This window comes from Spermophilus citellus, assembly GCF_964194105.1.
Source record: "Spermophilus citellus genome assembly, chromosome: 13".
In the NCBI taxonomy this organism is placed as follows: Eukaryota; Metazoa; Chordata; class Mammalia; order Rodentia; family Sciuridae; genus Spermophilus; species Spermophilus citellus.
Window position 1 is genome coordinate 91,668,315 of NC_138193.1, and position 24,194 is coordinate 91,692,508.

Genomic DNA, 24,194 nt, shown 5'->3' on the forward strand with positions numbered 1-24,194 from the left:
TGTCTCTGGGTAAAGAGATCAGGGTGAGTATACCTTACCATATACTCAACTGGTGATGTAACTACACAAGAAAATAGCCAGTTCACAGGAAGTGTGGGACACAGGCAAGTGAAATACCTCCATGAGGAAGTAAGCCAGTCGTATCTAGAAAAATGGACATTCTGAAGGACAACGGTCTAATCTCTTCAATGAGTGAGAGTCCTAAAACAAACAAACAAACAGATAAACAAGAAGAAGAATTAGGAGGAGGAGGAGAAGAACAAGAAAGGAAGGAGTCAAAATTAAAAGATATAACATCCAGGTGTAAGATGTGGCCTTACATTGGACCTTGGTTTGCACAAACCACTTCCAAGGGGGATCTGGGAGACATCTAAGAAAATCAGAATATGATCTGAGTATTAGATAAGGTACTTATCAAAAGAGAATCTATATCTTGGCATCAGCTTCTTCAAGAGAACTTGTTACTTTCAAATATTTTGTTGTTGTTGTTGTTCTGATGGGACAAGCCTCAATCCATCTTGAAAAGGTATCTTCTCTTACAAGCAAGTATCTGAAGTTTTCCCAGGGAATGGGTATTTGGATACAATTTACTTGCCAATCATTGAAGGGCTGTGTTCCTTTTACAGTAAGCTGCTTTTCCGTCTTTGGATTGTTCTGGGCATATATGACACAGTTCTGATTTAGCCACTAAGCAGCTGGAGCTGTGACCCTCACATGAGGGCTTGATGACATTCACCAAGGTGCTCCTTACACAGTGGACATTCTCATGTAGGTGCCAGACCAGTGCTTCAGGCAGGAGGATGAGCCCATGGGAATCCTGTTTTTCCACTTGGCAGCGCTATCCCAGGAGCCTAAACTCTACTCTGAGGCCCATTTCTCATCCTCATCAATATAAGGAGACTGGTCTAATTCAAGCTGAGGTATCAGGGAGCTGATAAACAGTTTGCTCTTTGTGGCCCTTTTGGTTGCTATATTGGCCTGATTTCACCTGCCCATGGAAGGTCAGTCTTCTGCTGACTGGAACAGTACATGATTACTACTTGCTTTTGTCTGGCCCCTTTCAATGCTGGTATTTTAAGGGCATGTTTAATGTTTTGTTTTCAGTGGTGAGGATCACTCTTTCCAAATAGCTGAATGTGCAAATGCTATTATGAAAGCGTATTTTGAGTCAGTGGAAATATTTACCCTCTTTCCTCCGAGTTCTTCTTAAAGCAATGTGCTTAGCTTTCTAGGCTTGTGCTCCTAGCCTTGACTTCTAATACCTGTTGTTCGGTGACCATGCCATATCCAATATTCACAGACCATTGTCCATGAAGCTGCTTCTGTTGGTGAAGAGGTGCCAATACAGCTCTGTGATAAGATGATCAGACAAGTCCAACCTGACAAACTGTCTCCAAGATCTGCAGATGGGCACATTGTATTGGCCCATTATCAGCGGGCATCCCTGGATTTAGGGTGGACATGGTTTTCAGTTGACATTTGGGTTGTCTAGTAGGATGACCTGAGAGGTCCCTGTCCTCCTAGCAGTCATCTAGTAGCCACCCCTCTGTTGTAGTAGGACCAGGATTTGATGAGGAACACATAATAATGGGGGGCCCTAGAGTGCACTTCTCAGCCTCTTGTAGTAAATCACAAATGGCAGTCATTGCCTGAAGGCAGAGGGACCATCCTTTTGTAGTGTGGACAAGCTGTTTTGACAAATAGTTTACCAGTCACTGTATGTCTCCCAGTGCCTGTAAGAGAACCCCAAGGACTGTACCCTATTTCTCATATACATATGCATTGCATTTCTTATGTAAGTCAGGCAAGCCTAGGGCAGGGGCTTCATGAAACTTTCTTTTAACTTCTAAAGGAATTTTGGCATTCTGAGGTCCAAATCAAAGGTTCTATTTTTTTTTTAAGGCCTTTATACAGTGGTCTGGCTACTAATCCAAATATGGCAGAATCCTGCCATTCTCAGGAACCCATGCTACTATCTCTGGTTCCTGGTTCTTTAAGGCTCAAGATAGCCTGGTTCCAATCTGACATCAAACTTTGGGTTCCTTAGCTAATCTAGAATCCCAATAGGTGACTTGTTTATAAATCGGAGCCTTTTTAGTGGACATCTTTTATCTGCATGACATGAGGTGAGTCAATACAATAATAGTGTTTGAAAGGCAGAGTTCGGTTGGGGCTAACCATCAGCAGGTCATCCACTTATTGCAAAAAGATTCCTTGATCCAGCTGTCACGCCTGCAGGTCTTTTGCTGGGTGCTCATTAAACAGACTAGAGGAGGTTCTAAATCCCTCAGGCAGGACAGTCCAGCAATACTGGGTAGTTAATTTGGTGTCATAGTCCTGCCACGTGAAAGAAAACAGTAATTGGGATTTCCTTTCTAGTAAACACAGAAGAATACATCCTTTAAATCCAGCACTGTGAACCAGCCTTTGTTACCTGGACTCATGGTCAGCAGGGTGTAGGGATTTGGTACAGTAGACTGAATATCCTGGACAATATAATTTATAGCTCTCAAGTTGCACAAATCGGTGCTCATCAGTGTCAGGTTTCCTCACTGGCAGGATAAGGATGTTGTAGAGGGACTGGCAGGGCGGCATCCATATATGTTTTAAATTTTTTTCTAGAAGAGGCTGAATCCCTCTCAATACCGTTCTCCTAAGGGAGTATTCCTTCTTCTTGGGGGAGGCTATCCCCTCCTTTGTAAGATCGGAAGGTAGCACTGACTGCCCTTCTGAGGGTCCCATCAGCCCATGTGGACTTCCTCACTTTCTTGTACACCTCCAGTAGAGAAGGCTTCCTGTTTCTGGTTGGTAAGCAAAAGCTGGAACTGGAGAGCATTGTCTAGTGGCACTTGCAAATGAAGTCATTGCTTTTTGTGCGAAAGGTTATTTGAACACTTAGTTTACATAACAAATCTCATCCCGGGAGAGGGAGCAGGCAATCTGGCATGGACGAGAAGCTATGCCTTCATCTCCGCTCTTCTAGTGCACATTCAAGGGGTTGGAGCAACAAAAGCTTCTGAGTGTGACCTTTCAGTCTACTACTGCCATGGTGTCATTGATGTTAAATGTTTCCTCACTGTTAATTGTATCCAGGGCCCCTATGGGGTTGTGTTTTAATAGTAGGCACACTGATTTATTTATTTTTTTTCCCAATGGAGAGCAGTTCTTCCCATTCTTTCCTCTAGACTTTTTATTTTTTGAGGATCCTTTTGCAGGGCCTCCATAATACATGGGTTGGCTTTAGTTTCTGTTCTTCCTGGATATTGTGTACATTAAAGGCATTATCAGCTAGCTGTGAAGGGTTTATGTCAATCTTTCCTTTACGCGCTGAAGCGTTCTGCCAATGTCTGGGATGCTGTGCCCAATGAGGGTCATATTGACCCTATGGAGGTTTTCAGGAGCTGCATCAGTGTCTTTCCCATATGTGTGGGGATTTGCTCTAAAAATTCAGAGGTATCCTCACAACACTTAGAACAATTTAAAAAAATTAGCAGATACTTAAAGGCATTGGTTACTTTTGTTTTTAAAATCCTCCCTTCTGTTGTTAAGTTTTTCTCTGTGGACATTAGCAGGGCTAAGAGGCAGGTGCCTTCATGCATGGGGACTCCAGGAGACCCTGACACCCACTTGGCTCTGCGGCCAGAACACAAGGCACCACCCAGATGTGTCCATGGGAGGTGGGACAGCACAGTGGTTCAGGGCATGTAAGGTGGGGGGGAGGGGCAAGTGCAGGAGGAGGGCCATGAAGGCCACATTTATCTCCAGTGTAGCCTTGGGTGACAGTCATGGCTCAGGGAGGCTCTGGACCTTGGGCTTGAATTCTGGAGTTGGGTTCCTGCAAAGATGGCTCCTCCTTCTCCCCATATGAGCATGGGCCCTGCTGCTTGAGGTTCAGGATCTAGGTACAGGCCAGGCAGTACATGACCTTCAGCTTCTTAAGTTGGGCCTTCCAGGTTCTGGGGTTGACACTACTTTTTGCCTTCCATTTTGAGCCAGACGCCTTGGGGCCCAAGGTTCCTCTGTGAGCACCTGGTTACCACCCTTACTTGGAATTCTAAAGTCAGTTGGAAGAGGTTGCAGCTTTGGGGATCTGACCTTTGAGCTGCAGCCAGGCCTTCCTACCCCTGCGCAGCTGTGCCTTCTTTAGGCTCCTCTGTGTGTTTGTGCCAGTAGGGCAGTGCTCTAGTGGAAATTGCCCCGGCCTGGCAATAGGTGTTTCCTGGTCAAAGGGAGTGAACACCATTCCTGTCCCTGAGCCATAACCTGGCCATGTCAACAGTGTGTGTGGGAGGAGGAGGAGGGGCCTTGACACTACATGGCCTGTGGCAGGTCATCCATGGGCATGGGAGAATTTGCTGGTGCTGGAGCCAGGATGGAGGTTGCACCAAGCCAGCTGGCACAAGTTTAAAATTGGGATTGAAAGGGTTCATTATATGGAAATTTATTAAATCTTCCTCAGTTTTCTCTTCTGGCACTCCACTAACCTTGCAATCTAGAAAAGGTGCCTTTCTCTGCCCAGTCAACTTAGCTCCTGGCCATTCAGATGACTTCTTATGTAACTGCATAAATGCCTGCACATATGGACTCTCATTCCATTTTCCTGATCTCTGGCAGAGTAATTCCAACTGCAAGATAGTACGGTAATTCAGAGGACCATCTGGCAGCCACCTTCCCTCACTTTCCAACACACACCTAGGCCAGGCAGTGTTGCAGTAAAACATTAAGGATTGTAAGCACACAGACAACTGAAAGAAATTCCCAAAATCAAGGGTGACAGATGGGAATCTCTGAAGTACAGACAGACCAGATGGGAACAAATCTTCTAGGTTCCCTAATCCCACAGAACTGTGATTCCTATACTAGAGGCATCCCAGTTGCCCCTTTTGTGGGGAGACCAGATATGTGGAACCCAGGGTCTCAGCATGCATGCTGAGGACTTAGCAGACGATCAAGGATTTACAACTTCACTGAACTTAGTTTTCTTTTTCTCAAATAGGCCAAATGGTTGAGTGAGCCCTACCCATTCAGGGAGAGAAAGGGGAGTTCTGAAACGAAGGGAGCATTGGCAGCTGCTGGGACTGTTCCTCAAATTCTTCCCTTTTTCGTGGGATGGCATCTCCATCAAAATGGTCCAAACTAGGGCTGGGGCTGGGGCTCCGTGGTAGAGCGCTTACCTAGCACATGTGAGGCCCTGGGTTCAATCCTCAGCACCACATAAATCATAAATGAATAAAATAAAACTATAAAAAAAGTTCCCCCCCAAAACTGTTCTAAACTGAGGAAAATTTACCCCATCTCTGAAGTCCTAAGTGGTCAACTATGAATGAGCCCACCAGCCACTTCACACCCTCAGCATGGAAGAGAGTGGAGAATGGAGGGGGCCATCAGAATTCTAGACCTGTCCAGAAGTCCGGAGCACAGAATGCTTTCAGGTGCTGTTTGGGTCACCAATTGATACCAAAAGTTCAATCTTTGTTCCTGATGCCAGTCCAAATAATGAGGGCAAAGTTTATGAGAAAAAGAAAAAGGAAGTTTTATTGATTTGCTAGCAAAGGGGAGGGCAATGGATGGAGGTCCCAAAGACTGCCATCTCACTGCCATCTCAGGTGAACTAAGAGGGGACTACAAGGACCGGGATCCAAGTATAATTATTATACTGGATATTTTTATAATTAATATCCAGCTGGTGTCCTTGAGAGAGCCATGGCTCCAGTTCCCAGGTCCGGAGTTTATTCTTTTAGTGAACAAGGAACACAAATCTTAGACTGGGATGGGAAACGTATTAATCTTGTTTCTCCTGCTGTTAGGGACAGGGAGAAGGAAAGGAGGAAGAAAAAGAATAAAAACATCACAGTTTTAAGATAAGCTACCAATGGTTGAGCAGCAAGGTTTACCCTCCAAGTATGAAGGGAGCTCACATTACAACACTGCTTGGAATGTAACGTTTGGGCATGTTTAGTCATCTTCATGTAAAGATGGAAGCCACGGAGCAGTGAAATGCTACAGTTAACATCACACAAACACAAAACTGTAAAGACTATTGCTTTCAACAAGTCTAATTTGGAGGGCATCAACATGGTAAAGTGCTCTCCTAAGCTTAAGGCTTATACACTTGGGGAATGCAAATGCACTTCACGTACAAGATAGCCAGTAATAACCAGCACCACAGACACATGCAAGTCCTTTATAGTACACCAATTTGGCTTTTACTTTTAAAGAAAAACCTATGTATCAGTAGGATAACTATAATAGTATTGCTTTGCTTTTCAAACAGTTCTATAGAAGTTGAAAAACAAAAGAACACTTTAAATCTGGCTCCAACCATAAAAAAAAAATCACAACTTAGTAATGACCATTTTATACATTCATTCAGATGTGGTGGCTATTGTATAAAAAAGAACACTTATTGGTTACATGTCATGAATTAAATCGACGTATCTTTAACTCTACAATTTTTTGAGTGATGTTTAGATAAAACTCAGATACATGGAATGCCTTGCCCTCATATATACACATACCTTTAACAAAACAAGAAAAACTAAATGTATTATTTTATATGTTCTAAAATATCTCTTTTTTGTACTAAAATTAAATTTTCTTCAATATAAAAAGGACTTTTTATCTTAAACATCTAACAAAGAAAAGTACAATCCTGATTGGTCAGATAGATACCCAGACAAAAACGTATGCTTACAATTCTGAAGAGATTTTAATTTTTATTTTACCAATAAATTTAAATGAACACATTTGCTCACTCATTTATCTGTAAGTCAATTTGAATAGAATTTCCTAGGAGATTTTATTATTATAGACATACAATTAACCCAAAATTTTCAGGTCACACAGAAGTTAAGTTTTAAAAGGTTTTTTTTTTCTTCTTCTCTCTCCTTTTCTTTATCTTGGGGCAGGGGAGCTCTTTAGCATCTCATCTCTTTTTAACACGTAGAGACATGTAAGTACATACGCTCAAAGGCACCAGAGATCCAGAACTGGGTACAAAGTCCAACAACGATCTCACCTGCCTTTCAGTACCAAGTTTCAAATGGCTGAAATGATAAAATGGTGAGATTTTCACCTATACAAATGCTACCAAGTGTAAATGGCAGAAGTGTCCAGATGGCAGAGAATGGGAGGTCCCAGTGTGCACATCAGAGTGACTTACCCAGCCTAAGAGCCTCCTGGCTTACCCAAATGTCAACTGCTTGCATCAACAAGGTGCTTGGTCAGGATGCACCATGAATGATGAAAACAAGGGCGAGTTCCCAGAATAAAAAGGGGATCTTGCAGCTACTCGAGTTAGTACAGAGACTTCCCCCATCCTGGGGGCTGGCTGTGCCACAGGCAGCAGTCCTCCTGGCTGGCTCACCAAATTTGTCATGGGAACAAGTCAGGCTGCTTACCCTATGACAGGTCAGTTAAGTTGGAAAGATAAAATATTGAGGCAAGGAAGGTGAGTTACTCCAGAAGCCTGCTAGAGGAAAAAGCCCTTCTTGCTTGGATGCTGATTTGGGGGAGTTTTATACAGATGGTTGATGGTTGTTCCTTACATAGTGCAATTCATGGTAATGCATAAAAACACCTCCAATGCCGGTCTTCAAAGTGACTTACTGAAGGACACACAGACAGCTGGTCTGAGGTTCCTTTTATCCCCCCACTGTTGTGCATTCTCTTTTCCCTGCTTCCCTCCTTGCCCTAGGTAGGTCACCTTTCTTTTAGGCCATTGATATTTTGATAAGAGAAGGTAGAAAAATCATGATTTCACATCACCCCAAATTAGATGAAATTAGATCTGATTGTTTTACTTAAAACTTTTCTTGATTTTTGCCTGCTGAATTTTGATCTGCACAGACACATTTTATTGAGAAGTATGGTTGGGCCTCTAGGTGGGGACAGAGAATGTTTCTGGACTGTAGTACTGCCCATTGGGATGAAGGACCTAGCATGCTTGATCCTGGAACTTCTTACCCAAGACCAGGACTATTTCTGTACCAGTGGATGATATTCATGGAGACACCTTCAGGATATGTGGTTAAATTAAATGAAAAAGCTATGAAGAGTATACATACTATGTTCATATTTTTTACATAACAAGAAGTTTCCAAAGGAAGCTGTCTTCTGTGTTCCTTTGATGGCTTTCTGATGCCACTAAAAACCCAGACACTTCCTATGTTAGTGCTCCACTGTTCTTACCTGTAGTCTTACCTGTAGACTTCATTTTAGTCGTTTTATAGTTGCAAGACACTGGCTGCAGCTCAAGATATTACATCTGCAATCAAGTCAGGATGAAAGAGGAAGTAGAAGCATTGATCCTGTCTGTTCCCTTTATCAGAAAAACAAAAGATATCCAAGAAAGTCCCTAGAAGATTCCCCCTTACATTTTCTGGCAGAGTTAGGGGATTTGATCACTGTTCAGATTTTCAGCCTCTATAGTGGACAAAAAAAGAGGAAGGTAGAATGACTGTTGAGTTAGCCAACCAGTTGATTTGAATGAGCCCAGGGCTGACTATTATTCTTTCATGTACTTGATTAGTTATTTAAGTATGGCACAATGTTGTTGCCTCTTGCTGTCTTCTCTTCTCCCTCCTTTCTCCACCTGACATGCATCACGGTGTATGTCAGCATTTTGGTTTAGGGAACAATAACACACATGCCCCGCAAACTTGGGACCATATCTGAGTACCATTCCTACATTAATTCCTTCGTTTTTAGAAAACAAACAAACAAACAGAACAACATGTCTGAAACATATCGAAATAAGGACACATTTTTCAACTTTATTTCTCTCTTATTTACCAAGGTATCTTCCTATTTGTTTTGGGAATGGGAATCAACATTCACAGTGACTATATATTGCGCCAGCTCAGGAAGCCTGGAGAAATCACCTACAGGATTCCACAAGGTAACGCCTTCCCCAACCCACCAGGTTCCCACTCTCCCTTGGAGCCTGTCCCAGGGATTAAGCTCTAACAAGTGGAGATAGAGTATCAAATGCACAAGTATGCAACAAGTCCTGGCTTGCTCCTGACTTCTCCTCCACTCCCTGTTCCCTCCACAGCACATCTGCATTTCTCATATATACCCTGAAGCTCAATAGAGCTACAAGAATCATCAGAAAGCAAGATCACAATATCCTGAAGGTGGAAGAGGGTGCCAGGCATGGGTAGGGTAGGAGTAGATTGCAATCTAGTTGTAGTAGATAAGATAGTTCTGCACCCAGAGTGTAATCCTTTCTGAGTTAATAAACGAAGCTTAAGATTTCATTGCTGTCAACATCATAGAATGCACTCACAAGAACCTAGATAGTGTAGCCTACTAAATCCCTTGGCTCTAGCCTGCTTTTAATTTTTTTTTAACTGTGCATATTTTTACCTTTCAAACTTTTTTTTTGTTAAAAACTAAGACACAAACACACATTAGCCTAGGTCTATATGGGTTCAGAATCATTAAAATCATGGCTTCCACCTTCATATCTTGTCTCCTTGGAAAGTCTTACATGTAATAACACACATTTAGCTTTAATTTCCTATGATAAAAATGATTTTTTTTTGTGGGGAATACTTGCTTAAGAATGTTTTACAGTTAATTTTTTTGGTATTCTCAAATAACAAATAATACAGCACAGTAAATTTAAGAACATAGCACATTAGTTTATTAAATTATGTCCTGTACATAATTTAATGTGCAACACTTTTATATGACTGGCAGTGTGGTAGGTTTTTTTTACACCAGCGTTGCCATGAATACACAAGTAGTGCATTGTGTATGAGATTACACTGGCTATGATTCACTCTAATTATCATCTAAAGGGTCACCATTGTATAAGCAATCTGATGTTGACTAAAGCATTGTTATACAGCACCTGGATATATATTTTTGGGGATTCTACCACGCGGCCTGCGCAGTGGTTTCATTAATGAGGTTCTGGCATTCAGTTAGTTAGAAGAGATCAAAATAAAACACACAGACAGTACCTTATTTTAATGCTAGGTCCAAGACGGCTCGGTCTCCCTGTTTCCCTGCCTCCAGCCGCTCAGCAGGGCAGCGAGGATTACTCTGGGCTAGCAGGAGAGAGAGAGAGAGAGAGAGAGAACACGCCGGGGATCAGCCTTTTATTTGGGGGAAACAAGAGATTCAGGGGAGAATTCCATCCAATGAAGGTTGAGGGGGGGCTGTACTCCAAGGTCAGGGTCAGTGATTGGGTCTCCAGGGTCAGTGGTTACGCACACCCCCACACGGATGGGCTCTCTCATCAGGAAAGGGTCGGGATAACTCCGACACAGCCAGAGTGCCTCAGGCCCTTAACGGGAGTCACCCAATCACGTGTCAGAATGGCTCCCCACAGGGGATATTGAATATTTTGAAGATGCTGAATATTTGAAATCCTAATTATTCCCAAGAAAGGAGGGTGTGAGATAAACAGATAAGCAGGTGGGAATGGATCAGTTTCAGTAATCCTTTAACACATTGGAAGATTCCAGAACAAATTATCCAGGAGAACCCCACAAAGCTCCTATGCTTGTAACGGGAGTCTCCAACCCCAACTTTGTTCTACCTACCTTTATGTGTTCTGGAACAACACATGGAGGGGTACAATGTCACAAGGATGCAGCTCTGATCATTGACCTTCTGATTCTTCTGCACACAGGTGGTTTGTTTACATATGTTTCTGGAGCCAATTACCTTGGCGAGATCATTGAATGGATCGGCTATGCCTTGGCCACTTGGTCCCCTCCAGGACTTGCATTTGCCTTTTTCTCACTTTGTTACCTTGGCCAGCGAGCTTCTCATCACCACAGGTAAACTTGTCAATAAACGCAGTGGAACCCAGGTAGCTTTCCTCTCCAGACATGCCTTTTAGCACAGGGAGTCTGATTTAGAAACCTGATTTATCTTTTTTTAAGGGAAATTAGATACCATAATCTGGGCTGTAAAACTCTGAAATTTAAGGATTTTGCTGTCATTGCAATTTAGCTGGACGACCCAAGCAGTAAATATTTTTCTAAGAGCAAAAACAAACCCATGTAGATGGAGGCCCCTAAGGTGACAGTTGAGAAGCCGCTGTGTCTACACTTTGAAGAAGCCTTCCTAGCAAGGGCACCTCGTATCTAAGTGACTGTTGACCCCGGTTCTGTGCTTGGGGATGGGTGCTACTTGGCAGTAAGTAAATTGTAGATACTGAGTTAAGAGACAAAAGAAGTCACCTTCATTTCCATGCCCCAGTCCAACTTCCTCCATGATTCTGGAAGTGTGTTCTGTTGGGGAGACCAGGGCCAGCACCTCCCAAAGGATCGCAGATAATTCTGAGGTACAGCTTGGATAGAGAACCTCTGGGAAGAAACACTAGCTGGTGTCTATGTGGATGTTCTTTTTGGGAGCTAGTTTCAGTTCAAGGCTTGGTGCTAACAGTTCAGGTAATCACAGAGTCCTGTAATCTGCAGAAGGATTATTTGTTCTAGAATCTTCCAATGCTGGGGCTTCTTCTGGTACTGTCCTCCTTCCTTTACCCCTCTCCATCTCTCATAGCCAAGGCTATGGTAAGGAAGAGTAAGCAGTTGTGTGGAGGGTGCAATTGTTGGACTGCCCCCTCTGCTGGTCATTGCTGGGATTGCAGGCATCTAGAACCTTTCCTCTGAAGGTCTGGTCTACAGCTTCACTAACCCCACTAGGGGTGGGGTGGGGACAAAAAGGGATAACTAAAAGTATCGCTGGAAGGAAACATATGAAGTTGTTATCTTAGTTTAAACCTGAGTGTGACCTTCATATCCATTTCTCCAAATGGCTTTTGGGGCAAGATAAAGCCTGTGATTCCTGGAGACTGAGAGAGGATGATCCACTTTACTTTTTGAATATAGCCCTGGCTGCTCATTTATTTTATTTTTTAAGATTTTTTTGGTAGTTGTAGATGGATACAATACCTTTATTTTATTTATTTATGTTTACACGGTGCTGAGGATCAGACCCAGGGCCTGATCCTCACGTGCAAGGCAAGCACTCCATCACGAAGCGACAACCTCAGCCCTGCTGCTTATTTTTAAAGGGACATATTTTTCTTTTTCTCTTCTCCCTCTCCCTCTTCCTGACCTGGGGAACTAGATTACCTTGGGTTATCTGTGCTTCATAGGAAGGAGATGTCACCAGAAGATCCAGGAAGTGACTGTGTCCCAAGTTAACAAGTGAATTTCAACACATCTTCAGGGCACATCTGGAATGGAGCCTTTGAAGAGCTTCTTTCAAAGCCCTCTATTTTCCCTGAAGAGCAGAACCACAGACTCTGAGACTGGAGTCCCTAGTGTTTCTCCTTTGCTAACAAAGGATTAAACCTTCTGTTTTCCTTTACTCAAAACCATGTCCTCATGATTAATTGGCATGAGTTGGCATTGGGGACAATTTTGGTAACAAAATTGGTGACCCAGATGGGACCAGAGAGCAGCCCCCACTCCGGCTTTCTTGGGCAGGCCTGGCACTCCAAGCAACCAAACTTCCGTGCTGAGGATGTAAGGCAAACTTTTTTGAGAACTGACTGCTGGAAAGTTAGGAGATGGGCAAATGTACCTGGAGTTGAACCAAAGGAGCTATTCCTGTGAGTACAGGGAGGGACTGAGGGATTGTTCCAGCAATTGCTGAAGCACATTTAGCTTCAGGGAACTCCCACCTTCCTTCCCTGAACTATATGGGTCTCTCCATCTTGGTCTACTTTGAGAAAAAGGAAACTGAGCACAGTAAAGTTGTGACACCTTGGCCATTCAGTAAGCTCCCTCGGGGTGCACACTGAGACCCTCAATTCTACACGTTTCCCCTTTGTGGGACATCTGTGGCACCAGTGGTGTAGAAGTCATAGTTAAGTGGGAGTTGGGAACTTTGGGGGATTTTCCTCTATCTGTTTTGTTTTAAAGGTTCCCATCTGTTGGCCATGGTTTGGGGATTGTCTCTATTTGTCGGTCTCTATTTTTTGTTTGTTTGTATCTGTTTCTGGCCCTTTAAGAGGTGGGTAATAATACTGTTTTGATCCTATAGATTGTTTTCTTGGGAAAGATCATGGTTGAATGGGTCACTTATAGATATAAACCTGTCTAAGAAAAAGATGATGTTTTACTGTAACAATCTAGTCTTTGAATGGTTTTCTGAATTATTGTACAATCTTGCAGTTGGGAGTTGGTCTGTCAGAGATAAAATAAGTGAAAGATTCTGTATGTACAGGAACATATGCAATTACATAATAAGGAGTCTTAACAGTCAAAACCAAAGTTGGATATAAAAAAGTGCTGCCTCAAATGTGTGGATATAGCAGGAGACCAAAAGAGGATTAAAAAATATTTTTTAAAATCCCTTTCAACCCAGTGCTGACAGTCTGAGCACTGCTTCTCATCCTGGCCCCAGGCAGCTGCAATTCATCCTGCTGTGGGTCAGAGACACCAGTCCTGGCATAAAGGAAAAAAAAATCCCAGGGAAACTGCCTGGTCTATAGAGAAATGGGTAAGGAGGACCTGGCCTCCACCCTGCTTTCCAGCCCCTCTTTGCCCATGGAAATAAAATCAGAGTTTGAGAACAGGGCTCAGTTCACAGCTTCTGTAGACAAATGAAATCTATGTGGGCTGTAGGCCTCACTGATTTCTTTCTGGGTTCTTGTCTCATCGGTTCAAAGAATGAAATCCATGGATGGTGGCAGAGGACAAATATAAAAGAAATAAAATTAGTTTTGAATGAGAGGAAAAAAAGTGAAATTCCCCAGGATGTGAGGGGGAAACTGGTGGAAAGCTTTTCCAGTTGAGGACACTAGTCTGGAGACGTAAGGCTTCTGGACAAAGGCGTTGACCAGAGTCCATGCTGAACAGACACTAAAAAGTGTTGGGGCTAATTTTTGGGATCTGTGCTGTACAGATGTTAGAAAAGTACCAAGGCTAGTGGGTTGGCCCATGACTTTCTATTTGGCTGGGTACTTTTAGTCCTTAAGTCTAAACTTTTTGTAACCTCCGTTTAGGTCCACCCCCATTTCAATTTTCCCACTACTTTGGGACAAAGAAGTGGACTCAAATGCTTAACCTTACAGGGTTGCCTTTATATTTGAAAAAACCTTATTTGCCACCCATTATACTCATTGAATAACTAGCCTATTTTATGGGGGTGGGGGGTGGGTAAAAACTGCCAGTCACAAAGAACGGGGCAATGGGTACCAGTACTATTAAATTGTAGCCTGGGGACAAAATAGTCTCCACTTTTAAGATCTGAGAGGATAACCCATTTGGCCAGGGGACATTTCTGGGTGTAGCCCTGCCTGTTGCTCACAGAGCTAAAATACAAGGACCTCCTGAGTCCCCATGTACGCAAGCATCTGTGTCTTGGCCCTGATGATTTCTGCAGAGAGAGGTCCCTAAAAATCTCTGTAATGGTCAATGTGACCTTCACTGGACAGAGTGCCATAGATGTATATAAAGAGAGAGTCTCGGGTGCAATTGACAGTGGGACAGTGGGGGACTCACTTGTTGATGGCGTTATGATGATTCTAAGGGAGACTGGTCAAACAACAATACCTGTGCTCAAACCCCTTCAATGCAAACTGGAAGGAAAAAAAAGGTTAAGGCACAGTTGTTTTTTTTTTTTTTTTTTTTTTTTTTTTTTGTATGACAGACTGTGATCCCTCTCTTAGGATAAAATTTGTCATGTAAATTAAATGTAGAGATAACATTCTCACCCCAAAAGCAACAACTTCTAGAAAAAGAAAACAGAGCTTGCTGTGCTGGAGGTCTAGTAGAAGTGAGACCTTTTAGGCCAAAGAGACTCTGAGAAAGGTGATCAATGTCATCCTAACCAAGATTTGTTTTAGGAGGAAATAACTTGTCTCAGGAAAAAATAAAATAACCCTTAAGAGAGAGGCATTAATGGGGATTCATTTTGTTCTGGACAATTGTTTAAAATGTGTATTGCTTCAGTTTTGCCAGACATCTACTCTGCCTATTCTGCCTGTTGAAAAAAACCTCACACTGATGAGTGCTAATTAGTGCAAGACTTGAGAGCAATACTAGAGACAGATACATCTGAAACTAAATATGTTTGTCTGAGCTTTATCTAAATGTTCTGTAAAAGTTTATAAAATAAAAGTTCAGGGCTCGGGATGTGGCTCAAGTGGTAATGCGCTCACCTGGCATGTGTGAGGCACTGGGTTTGATCCTCAGCACCACATTAAAAAAATAAAGATGTTGTGTGCACCTAAAACTAAAAAATAAATACTTCAAAAAAAAATAAAAGTTCATGTGGGTTTATCCAATAAGAGCTCTCTTTTATCTGGCATAAAAAGGTCACACTGCCATTTGGAAAACTGGCTAATGTCTATCTGATCTATCTGCTTTGACTAAGTCTAGTTCTGATCATTAACACCGTTCCCTAAATGGCTATGAGATTTAAGGCTATCCTTGATTTTTGCTAGTAGTATTGACGTCTACAAGCTTGCAATTATCTGCAAATTCTGAATTCTATTGTGAAAATAAACCTAATTAATATAAGGACATTTGTGTAATGTGATGCTAACTATTAGTTCTTCTTTGTATACTGAATACATTTACGTTCTTTTAGTATAGGTTTTAAAATATAAAGTTTAGGAAAGCACTTTACAAAACTTTGGTGTTCTCCAAACTAATGTTGTCTGTAATGGTAATTTTAGACTTATAGAAATAGCAAATTTAATTGGGGACTTGTTTATATCATTTAACGTTCTGTAACTGAACTTGTTATCAATAAAGTATATGTAAAATCCATGTTACTTTTTACACTGTGATGAAAATTTAAATGTGCTTTTGAAAGATATTGAAAGCCTGATCTGTTTAAAGGTTAATATTGTGAAACATAAAAACATTTTGCCGCTTTCCCACAAAAGGGTGTTAAAACCTTTCTTAACTTTTGTTTGATTCATGTTTCAGATATAATGTTATGTTAACTAACATTCATATAGACTCAGGATACAGCTTATAAAAACTTTGTAAAATGGTATTTAAAAAAAGAGGTAAAGATCAGCTTCAGAAATAAAACACTTATACGTAAGATTTGTCAAGAGCTCTGCCTCATCTGAGCAAGACTCTGCCTCTCATCTTACTCCATGTTAAGATGATTTCAAAATAGACTAGACTTAAGCTCTTTAAAGTTATGTTCAAATGATAAATTTTTGTCATAAAGATTACTGTGATTTCAAAATAAACAGGACATATAATATATAACTAAGTAAGGTTTAGAATTATAAAAAAATTATGTTTCTTGGATCATAGCCATTATCCAAACTAAATATGTTTCTGCTATTGGTAATTTCAATTTGTATTTTCCTTTAAAACTTTACAGCTGTTGCCCATTAATGTTTTTCAGAGGTACTCTTTCTAATTGAACAACCTGAGTTAATTTGAGATAATAAGCTTTCACTGATGGGACAGACATGAAATAAAGCTAACTTCCAGTGCTAATATTGATCCCCAATTAAATGGAAGGGGTAACTATAAAATTAAAACCCATTACTCCCATTTAAACACTGGTGAAACTGGTCTGATGGATGTTTAAAACCCCAAACTTGGAGACTACAGTCAAGAAAGTAAATGGGCCAAGGAAAAAGCAGCCAATGATGTAACTCCTCCAAGGGCCCTGCAACCCCAGTGAGTTACCCAATCTGCCAATCAGGGAGATTGGGAAGACCCTAGAGAATGGGACACCAACCAGTGCACATTCTGCAAAGAGGGTGGTTGACCTACCTAACCTAAGAAGAAAGGCTTTTTACAAGATGCATCCCTTTCCTAAGGCTGCCATAAGAAAAGACCACAATCTGGGTGGCTTGAAACAACAGAAATTCTTGTCTTGCAGTTCTAAAGAGGAGTTTGAAATTCACTGCAGGCAGGGCCATGCTGTCTGGTGGCTTAAGGGAAGAATCCTTCCCTGCCTCATCCCAGCTCCTGGTAGTGGCCAGCCATACTGGGTGCCCATGTAGTATAAGTTCAATTTTGTCCCCCCAAACAAGTTGAAGTCCCAACTCTCAGCACCTGTGTCAGCCTCACTGTAACCTCTGCCTCCATCTTCATGTGGCTGTCCCTCCTGTGTGTCTCTGTCTTATGTTTCTTTTCCTTTTCTTTTAAAGGACACCTGTCATATTGGATTCAAGGCCCAGGTTGCTCCAGCATGACCTCATTTTAATTTATTATGTCTGCAAAGATCCTAGTTCCAAAATAAGGTCATTCCCAGATGCCGGGAGTTAGTACTTCAGTATATATATGGGGAGGAGGGAATTGAACCCATCACACAAGGGCATTCCTAGGTTTCATGAAGGAATATTTTCCTGGGAATATGGCCAACCGTCTGGGATTAACTTTGATCATTGTCTTTGGGAGTTTTGGTTTCCCTGTATTTCTCAGCTGAACCCAAATGGTGCTTCTTTCCTTTACATTAAAAAAAAATTCTGATAAATTAATATACACATCTTAAAGTTTGCCATCTTAACAGTTCTTAAGTGTAAAATTCAGGGGCATTAGGTGTGTTTGTTAATGTTGTGCATCCGTCACCACCGTCACTGGTGATTCCTTTTTAACTCTCAACATAAGAACTGTCAACATTTATAAGAGATGGGTTACAACAAAGAGAAAAGGATTCCCAAATGGCCACCTGGAAGAGCCAGGCCCTAAATAACTGTAGGTCAATTTGTAACCAGGGTTTCAGACACAATGACCTTGACTATTGGCTGCTGTTCCATTGTATTTGTGATTATTCATTTGGTGTCTTTTAGGTTCTATCTCAAGATGTTTGAGGACTATCCCAAGTCTCGGAAAGCCCTTATTCCATTCATCTTTTAAAGAAACCAAATAAAAAAAAGGAGCAAAGCTACCATAATACCAAGATGCTGACTCTCAAGATGCTGAAACTATGATTTGTAAAGTTTCATTATATAAGTATGCATGTATAAAATGTGGTAGTTATCGTTCTGCCAACTGGCTTGGGGATTCTGTGTGATGCAGAATCTATCCTGATCTCCTATTGGAGTTTCATTTTCCAAGTGGAGACATCTTCTTAGCTATGCCTCCTAGAAAGTGTAGAACTTCCTTTATTTTTTTTAAATGGCTAATCCCAGTACCTGTTGCTTTTTCCTTCTCTGTATCAATGCAGGACAACTCTGTAGCCAAGAGTTTTTGGGGTGAGGGCAGTGCTTATAGAATTTATGAACAGCATACATTTTAAACCTATGCAGAGTAGCAGAGGATTAAATTCCAAAGCCATGTATGCTCAGAGCACACCCACTCCTCAATGAAAACCTAGTCACATCTTCCTTTTCCTTAGTTAATTAGGAAAGAGGTGAAAAGACAGAGTCAGATCTGCCTCCTTACATTGCCAAAAATGTACTGACACATTGACCCCACTTCAAGTTTGCACAGTGTCTTAATCAAGGGGTGCCTCAGTCTTCCAGAAGATTCCACAGTCCCCATTAGAGATATCAACCTAACCCAGAAAACTAGTGTGACCTTCTTGAAGGTCAGCTGTGTTGTTTTGTTTTTGCTTCATGTTTCTGGGGATCAAACCCAGGGCCTCATGCATGCTAGCAAGTGCTCTACTAATGAGCTGTATCCCCAGCCTGAAGTTCAGATTTTAAAGACAAAGAAAAGAATGTGACCCCGAATGGCTACTGAGAGAGTAAAGAAGTGCTTTGCAAAGGCTGGATGGACAACATGGCGGCGGGCAGAGAGGCAGTGCTTTCAATACCCCCTCAGGGATGGGGTCATAAAGACGCATAGATAACGCTTAGATTCTACCAACGGAGAATCTCCTAGCAAAATTCCACTGAAGAGAGACCGGCCGGGAGCTACTAGGATTTTTTTGAAGTCACAGTTTGCCCCAGATGAGCGAATCCCCGCAACGAGACGCAGAGGTCCAGATCTGCAGAGGTCCAGATCCGCCAGCCGCTGTCTGTGCGCTGCACTGAACGGCTGCCTGCCCACCCGCTCGCAGCCAAAGTGACTGGGTCCCGCTAGCCTCCGAGATGCAGCTTGGCAGGAAGAGGTCTTTAGCCAGGCCTTCATGAAATAGCGAGCCGGGAATTGAGGCCAACCGGGGACGGACCAGTCCCACCCCTCCCTTCGGACACTCAGGCAAGGAGCCTGGGGCCCGCCATAGCAGAGAGGTGACGTCATCAGAGTTCGGCTGATGGAATTCCTTCCCAGCAGAATCCACTTTAGCAGGTGTGTGACTCCCGCCCCATCCAGATACAGGCAGCCAGGAAACTTCATGGACCTCTCAGGGGTCGTGTCTGTAGGGAAGTAGAGGGGATCCCCGATCCCCAACCCCCCAAATCACCAGCGGTGACTCCCAAGGTCTTAGCCGCCAGTTTACCACAGCACTGGGGCTTAAATGGGACACCCGGTGGGGCTGCAAGTATAACTAGATCTCTGGGGAACCGCTTCTGGTGAACAGGACCTGGCTGGCTGGCTGATAGGAGGAAGGGGGGAGGGGCCAGAGAGGTGAAACTGACAAGTCTGAGAGACTCCCAGGAGACGCCTTACAAGGATTGCTATTGGCAGGTAGAGGGCAGAGGCTCTGCTTGGAGGGCACAGCTCCACCTACTGGAAAAGAAGAAAATGGATCTCTAAGACTTCAAATTTTTTTTTCTACTTCTCTCTCTGTTCCTCTCTCCCCTTTTCCTTCCTTCTTTCTTTCCCGTTTCAAGTCTTATTGTTCTTTTCATTCTCCTCTAATCTATCTCTCTCTCTCTCCTTTTTTTTAAGAGCACCTTCATTCCCCTACCCCCCAACTTTCATCCCAAGCATTACGTCTTCCATTACGTGTAATTGTCTAAATGCAAATAGGTGAATGTCTCAAGGCTGTCTATAGGGCTCCTAAATACCTAGCTACTACCAACACCCTGATCCAATCGCCTGTTAGTATCCCCCCTCAGTAGAGCAATCTTCTAAAGTAGCCAAGACATACTAACCCTCATACCATCATAGCACCTAACCTAAACAAAAAGTCCTAAGATCAAACAATAAATCACTATATGCATTCAGAACCCGGAAGCCTTTTATGAATTGAATGAATCAGCTTTAAAGTACAATAAAGCCCAACATTTCTAGGCATAATCTCCCACCACAAAGGAGAGACAACAGAGATATACAAAGCCAAAAAAAAAAATGTATAGGAGAAAGCAGTTACACAGCAGTCAAACAGCTGGAAAGTAACGTGAACAACATGAAAAAACAAGGGAAAAAAGGATTACAAACAATGCAGGACAACTTAAATCTACAGGAGGACCTAGAAGCATCAGAAACATGGACAGGGAAAGAAATCATGGCATACCTAACTCAGATGGAAAGGAATATTAGAGAAGACATGAGACAGCAAATCCAAGCAATGAAAGTATATTTTGAAAATGAATTAAACAAACAAATTCAAACTGCAAAGAACGAGCTTTACCAGGAGATAGAGATTTAAAAAAAACACCAAACAGTAATCCTAGAAATGCAGGAATCCATAAACTAGATTAAAAACTCTAATGAAAATATTACAAATAGACTAGATCAAGTAGAAGTCAGAACATCAGATAATGAAGACAAAGTTTATCAACTTGAAAAGAATATAGTCAACACAGAAAGGATGCTTAAATCTCATGAGCAATCTATCCAAGAGATATGGGATCTCATAAAAAAACCAAATTTGAGAGTCATTGGGATAGAAGAAGGCATGGAGGTTCAAACCAAAGGAATGGACAACTTATTAAATGAAATAATCCTAGAAAACTTCCCAGAGATGAAAGATGGAATGGATTGCCAAATCCTGGAAGCCTACAGGACCCCAAACATTCAAAACCATAATAGACCAACTCCTAGACATATAATTATGAAGATAGCCAACATACAGAACAAGGAGAGAATATTAAAAGCTATGAGAGAAAAGAGGCAGATTACATTCAGGGGTAAACCAATTAGGTTAACGACTGATTTTTCATCACAGACTTTGAAAGCGAGAAGATCCTGGAACAACGTATTTCAAACACTGAAAAATAATGGATTCCAACCAAGAATACTGTATCCAGCAAAATTAAGCTTCAGATTTGACAATGAAATTAAAATATTTCACAATAAACAAAAGCTAAAAGAATTCGCAGCCAGAAAACCAGCACTGCAAAGCATTTTGAGGAAAATACTACAAGAAGAGGAATTGAAAAATAGCACCCAAAACTAACAGTGGGAGGTATCTTAGTAAAGGGGGAGAAAAATAACCAAAGAGGAAAAATTAGCCAAACTAAAATAAATAAATAAATAAACATGACTGGAAGTACAAACCATATTTCAATTGTAACCTTAAATGTTAATGGCTTAAATTCACCAATCAAGAGACATAGGCTAGGAACCTGGATTAAAAAAACAAACCCAACAATATGCTGCCTTCAGGAGACTCATATGATAGGAAAAGACATACACAGGCTGAAGGTGAAAGGTTGGGAAAAATCATACCACTCACATGGCCCTCGGAAGCAAGCAGGAGTAGCCATACTCATATCGAATAAAATCAACTTCAAACCTAAGTTAATCAAAAGGGATAAAGAAGGACACTATATACTGTTAAAAGGAACCATCCACCATCAAGACATAACAATTATCAATTTGTATGCACCAAACAATGGTGCAGCAACGTTCATAAAACAAACTCTCCTCAAGTTCAAGAGTCAAATAGACCACAACACAATAATTATGGGTGATTTCAACACACCGCTCTTGCCATTGGACAGATCCTCTAGACAAAAGCTGAACAAAGAAACTATAAAACTCAATAACGCAATCAATAACCTAGACTTAACCGACATATATAGAATATATCAACCATCATCAAGTGGATACACGTTCTTCTCAGCAGCACATGGATCCTACTCAAAGATAGACCATATATTATGCCATAGGGCGACTCTCAGTAAATATAAAGGTGTGGAGATAATACCATGCACCATATCTGATCATAATGGAATGAAACTGGAAATCAATGATAAAAGAAGGAAGGAAAAATCCTGCATCACCTGGAAAATGAACAATATGTTACTGAATGATCAATGGGTTACAGAAGACATAAAGGAGAAAATAAAAAAATTCTTAGAGATAAACGACAATATAGACACAATATACCGGAATCTATGGGACACAATGAAAGCAGTTTTAAGAGGGAAATTCATTTCCTGGAGTTCATTCCTCAAAAAAAGAAAAAACCAACAAATAAATGAACTCACACTACATCTTAAAATCCTAGAAAAGGAAGAGCAAAACAACAGCAAATGTAGTAGAAGACAAGAAATAATTAAAATCAGAGCGGAAATCAACAAAATTGAAATAAAAAAAAACATTGAAAAAATTGATAAAACTAAAAGTTGGTTCTTTGAAAAAATAAATAAGATCGACAGACCCTTTGCCATGCTAACGAAGAGAAGAAGAGAGAGAACTCAAAATACTAACATACAGGATGAAAAAGGCAATATCACAACAGACACTACAGAAATACAGAAGATAATTAGAAAGTATTTTGAAACCCTATATTCCAATAAAATAGAAGATAGTGAAGATATCGATAAATTTCTTAAGTCATATGATCTGCCCAGATTGAGTCAGGAAGACACACACAATTTAAATAGACCAATAACAAAGGAAGAAATAGAAGAGGCCATCAAAAGACTACCAACCAAGAAAAGCCCTGGACCAGATGGGTATACAGCGGAGTTTTACAAAACCTTCAAAGAAGAATTAATACCAATACTTTTCAAGCTATTTCAAGAAACAGAAAAAGAAGGAGCTCTTCCAAATTCATTCTATGAGGCCAACATCACCCTGATCCCGAAACCAGACAAAGACACTTCAAAGAAAGAAAACTACAGACCAATATATCTAATGAACTTAGATGCAAAAATTCTCAATAAAATCCTGGCTAATCGAATACAAAAGCATATCAAAAAAATTGTGCACCATGATCAGGTAGGATTCATCCCTGGGATTCAAGGCTGGTTCAATATATGGTAATCAATAAATGTTATTCACCACATCAATAGACTTAAAGATAAGAACCATATTATCGTCTCGATATGCAGAAAAAGCATTTGACAAAGTACAGCATCCCTTTATGTTCAAAACACTAGAAAAACTAGGGATAACAGGAACTTACCTCAACACTGTAAAAGCTATATATGCTAAGCCTCAGGCTAGCATCATTCTAAATGGAGAAAAACTGAAGGCATTCCCTCTAAAATCTGGAACAAGACAGGGATGCCCTCTCTCACCACTGCTATTCAATTTAGTCCTTGAAATACTAGCCAAAGCAATTATACAGACAAAAGAAATTAAAGGCATAAAAATAGGAAAAGAAGAACTTAAATTATCACTATTTGTGGATGATATGATAATATATCTAACAGACCCAAAAGGGTCTACAAAGAAACTGCTAGAGGTAATAAATGAATTCAGCAAAGTGGCAGGATATAAAATCAACACGCATAAATCAAAGGCATTCCTGTATATCAGTAACAAAACTTCTGAAATGGAAATGAGGAAAACCACTCCATTCACAATATCCTCAAAAAAAAAAATACTTGGGAATCAACCTAACAATAGAGGTGAAAGATTTATACAATGAAAACTACAGAACCCTAAAGAGAGAGAGATAGAAGAAGATCTTAGAAGACGGAAAAATGTACCCTGTTCATGGATAGGCAGAACTAACATCATCAAAATGGTGATATTACCCAAAGTTCTCTACAGGTTCAATGCAATGCCAATCAAAATCCCAATGGAATTTCTTGTAGAAATTGATAAAGCAATCATGAAATTCATATGGAAAAACAAAAGACCCAGAATAGCAAAAGCAATTCTAAGCAGGAAGTGTGAATCTGGAGGTATAGTGATACCAGACTTCAAACTGTACCACCGAGCAATAGTAACAAAAACAGCATGGTACTGGTACCAAAACAGGCAGGTGGACCAATGGTACAGAATAGAGGACACAGAGACCAATCCACAAAATTACAACTTTCTTATATTTGATAAAGGGGCTAAAAGCATGCAATGGAGGAAGGATAGCATCTTCAACAAATGGTGCTGGGAAAACTGGAAATCCATATGCAACAAAATGAAGCTAAATCCCTTTCTCTCGCCATGCACAAAAGTTAACTCAAAATGGATCAAAAAGCTTGATATCAAATCAGAGACTCTGTGCCT

At 41.1% G+C, this 24,194-nt stretch overlaps 1 protein-coding gene across 2 annotated transcripts in view; it reads left to right on the forward strand.

The window, feature by feature from the left end:
• SRD5A2 (steroid 5 alpha-reductase 2) overlaps positions 1-23,303 on the forward strand; it is a 61,188-nt gene extending 37,885 nt beyond the window's left edge. The window contains exons 3-5 of one of the 2 annotated variants that reach the window (XM_081265284.1): positions 8,798-8,899; positions 10,646-10,796; positions 17,747-23,303. In XM_081265284.1, the coding sequence (XP_081121410.1) occupies positions 8,798-8,899; positions 10,646-10,796; positions 17,747-17,813 (320 nt within the window). In that variant the 3' untranslated portion in view covers positions 17,814-23,303. Of the gene's footprint in view, positions 1-8,797; positions 8,900-10,645; positions 10,797-12,121; positions 12,253-17,746 lie in introns of those variants that run through there. The other variant, XM_081265285.1, reaches the window with a different exon arrangement.
• Positions 23,304-24,194: the final 891 nt, after the last annotated feature.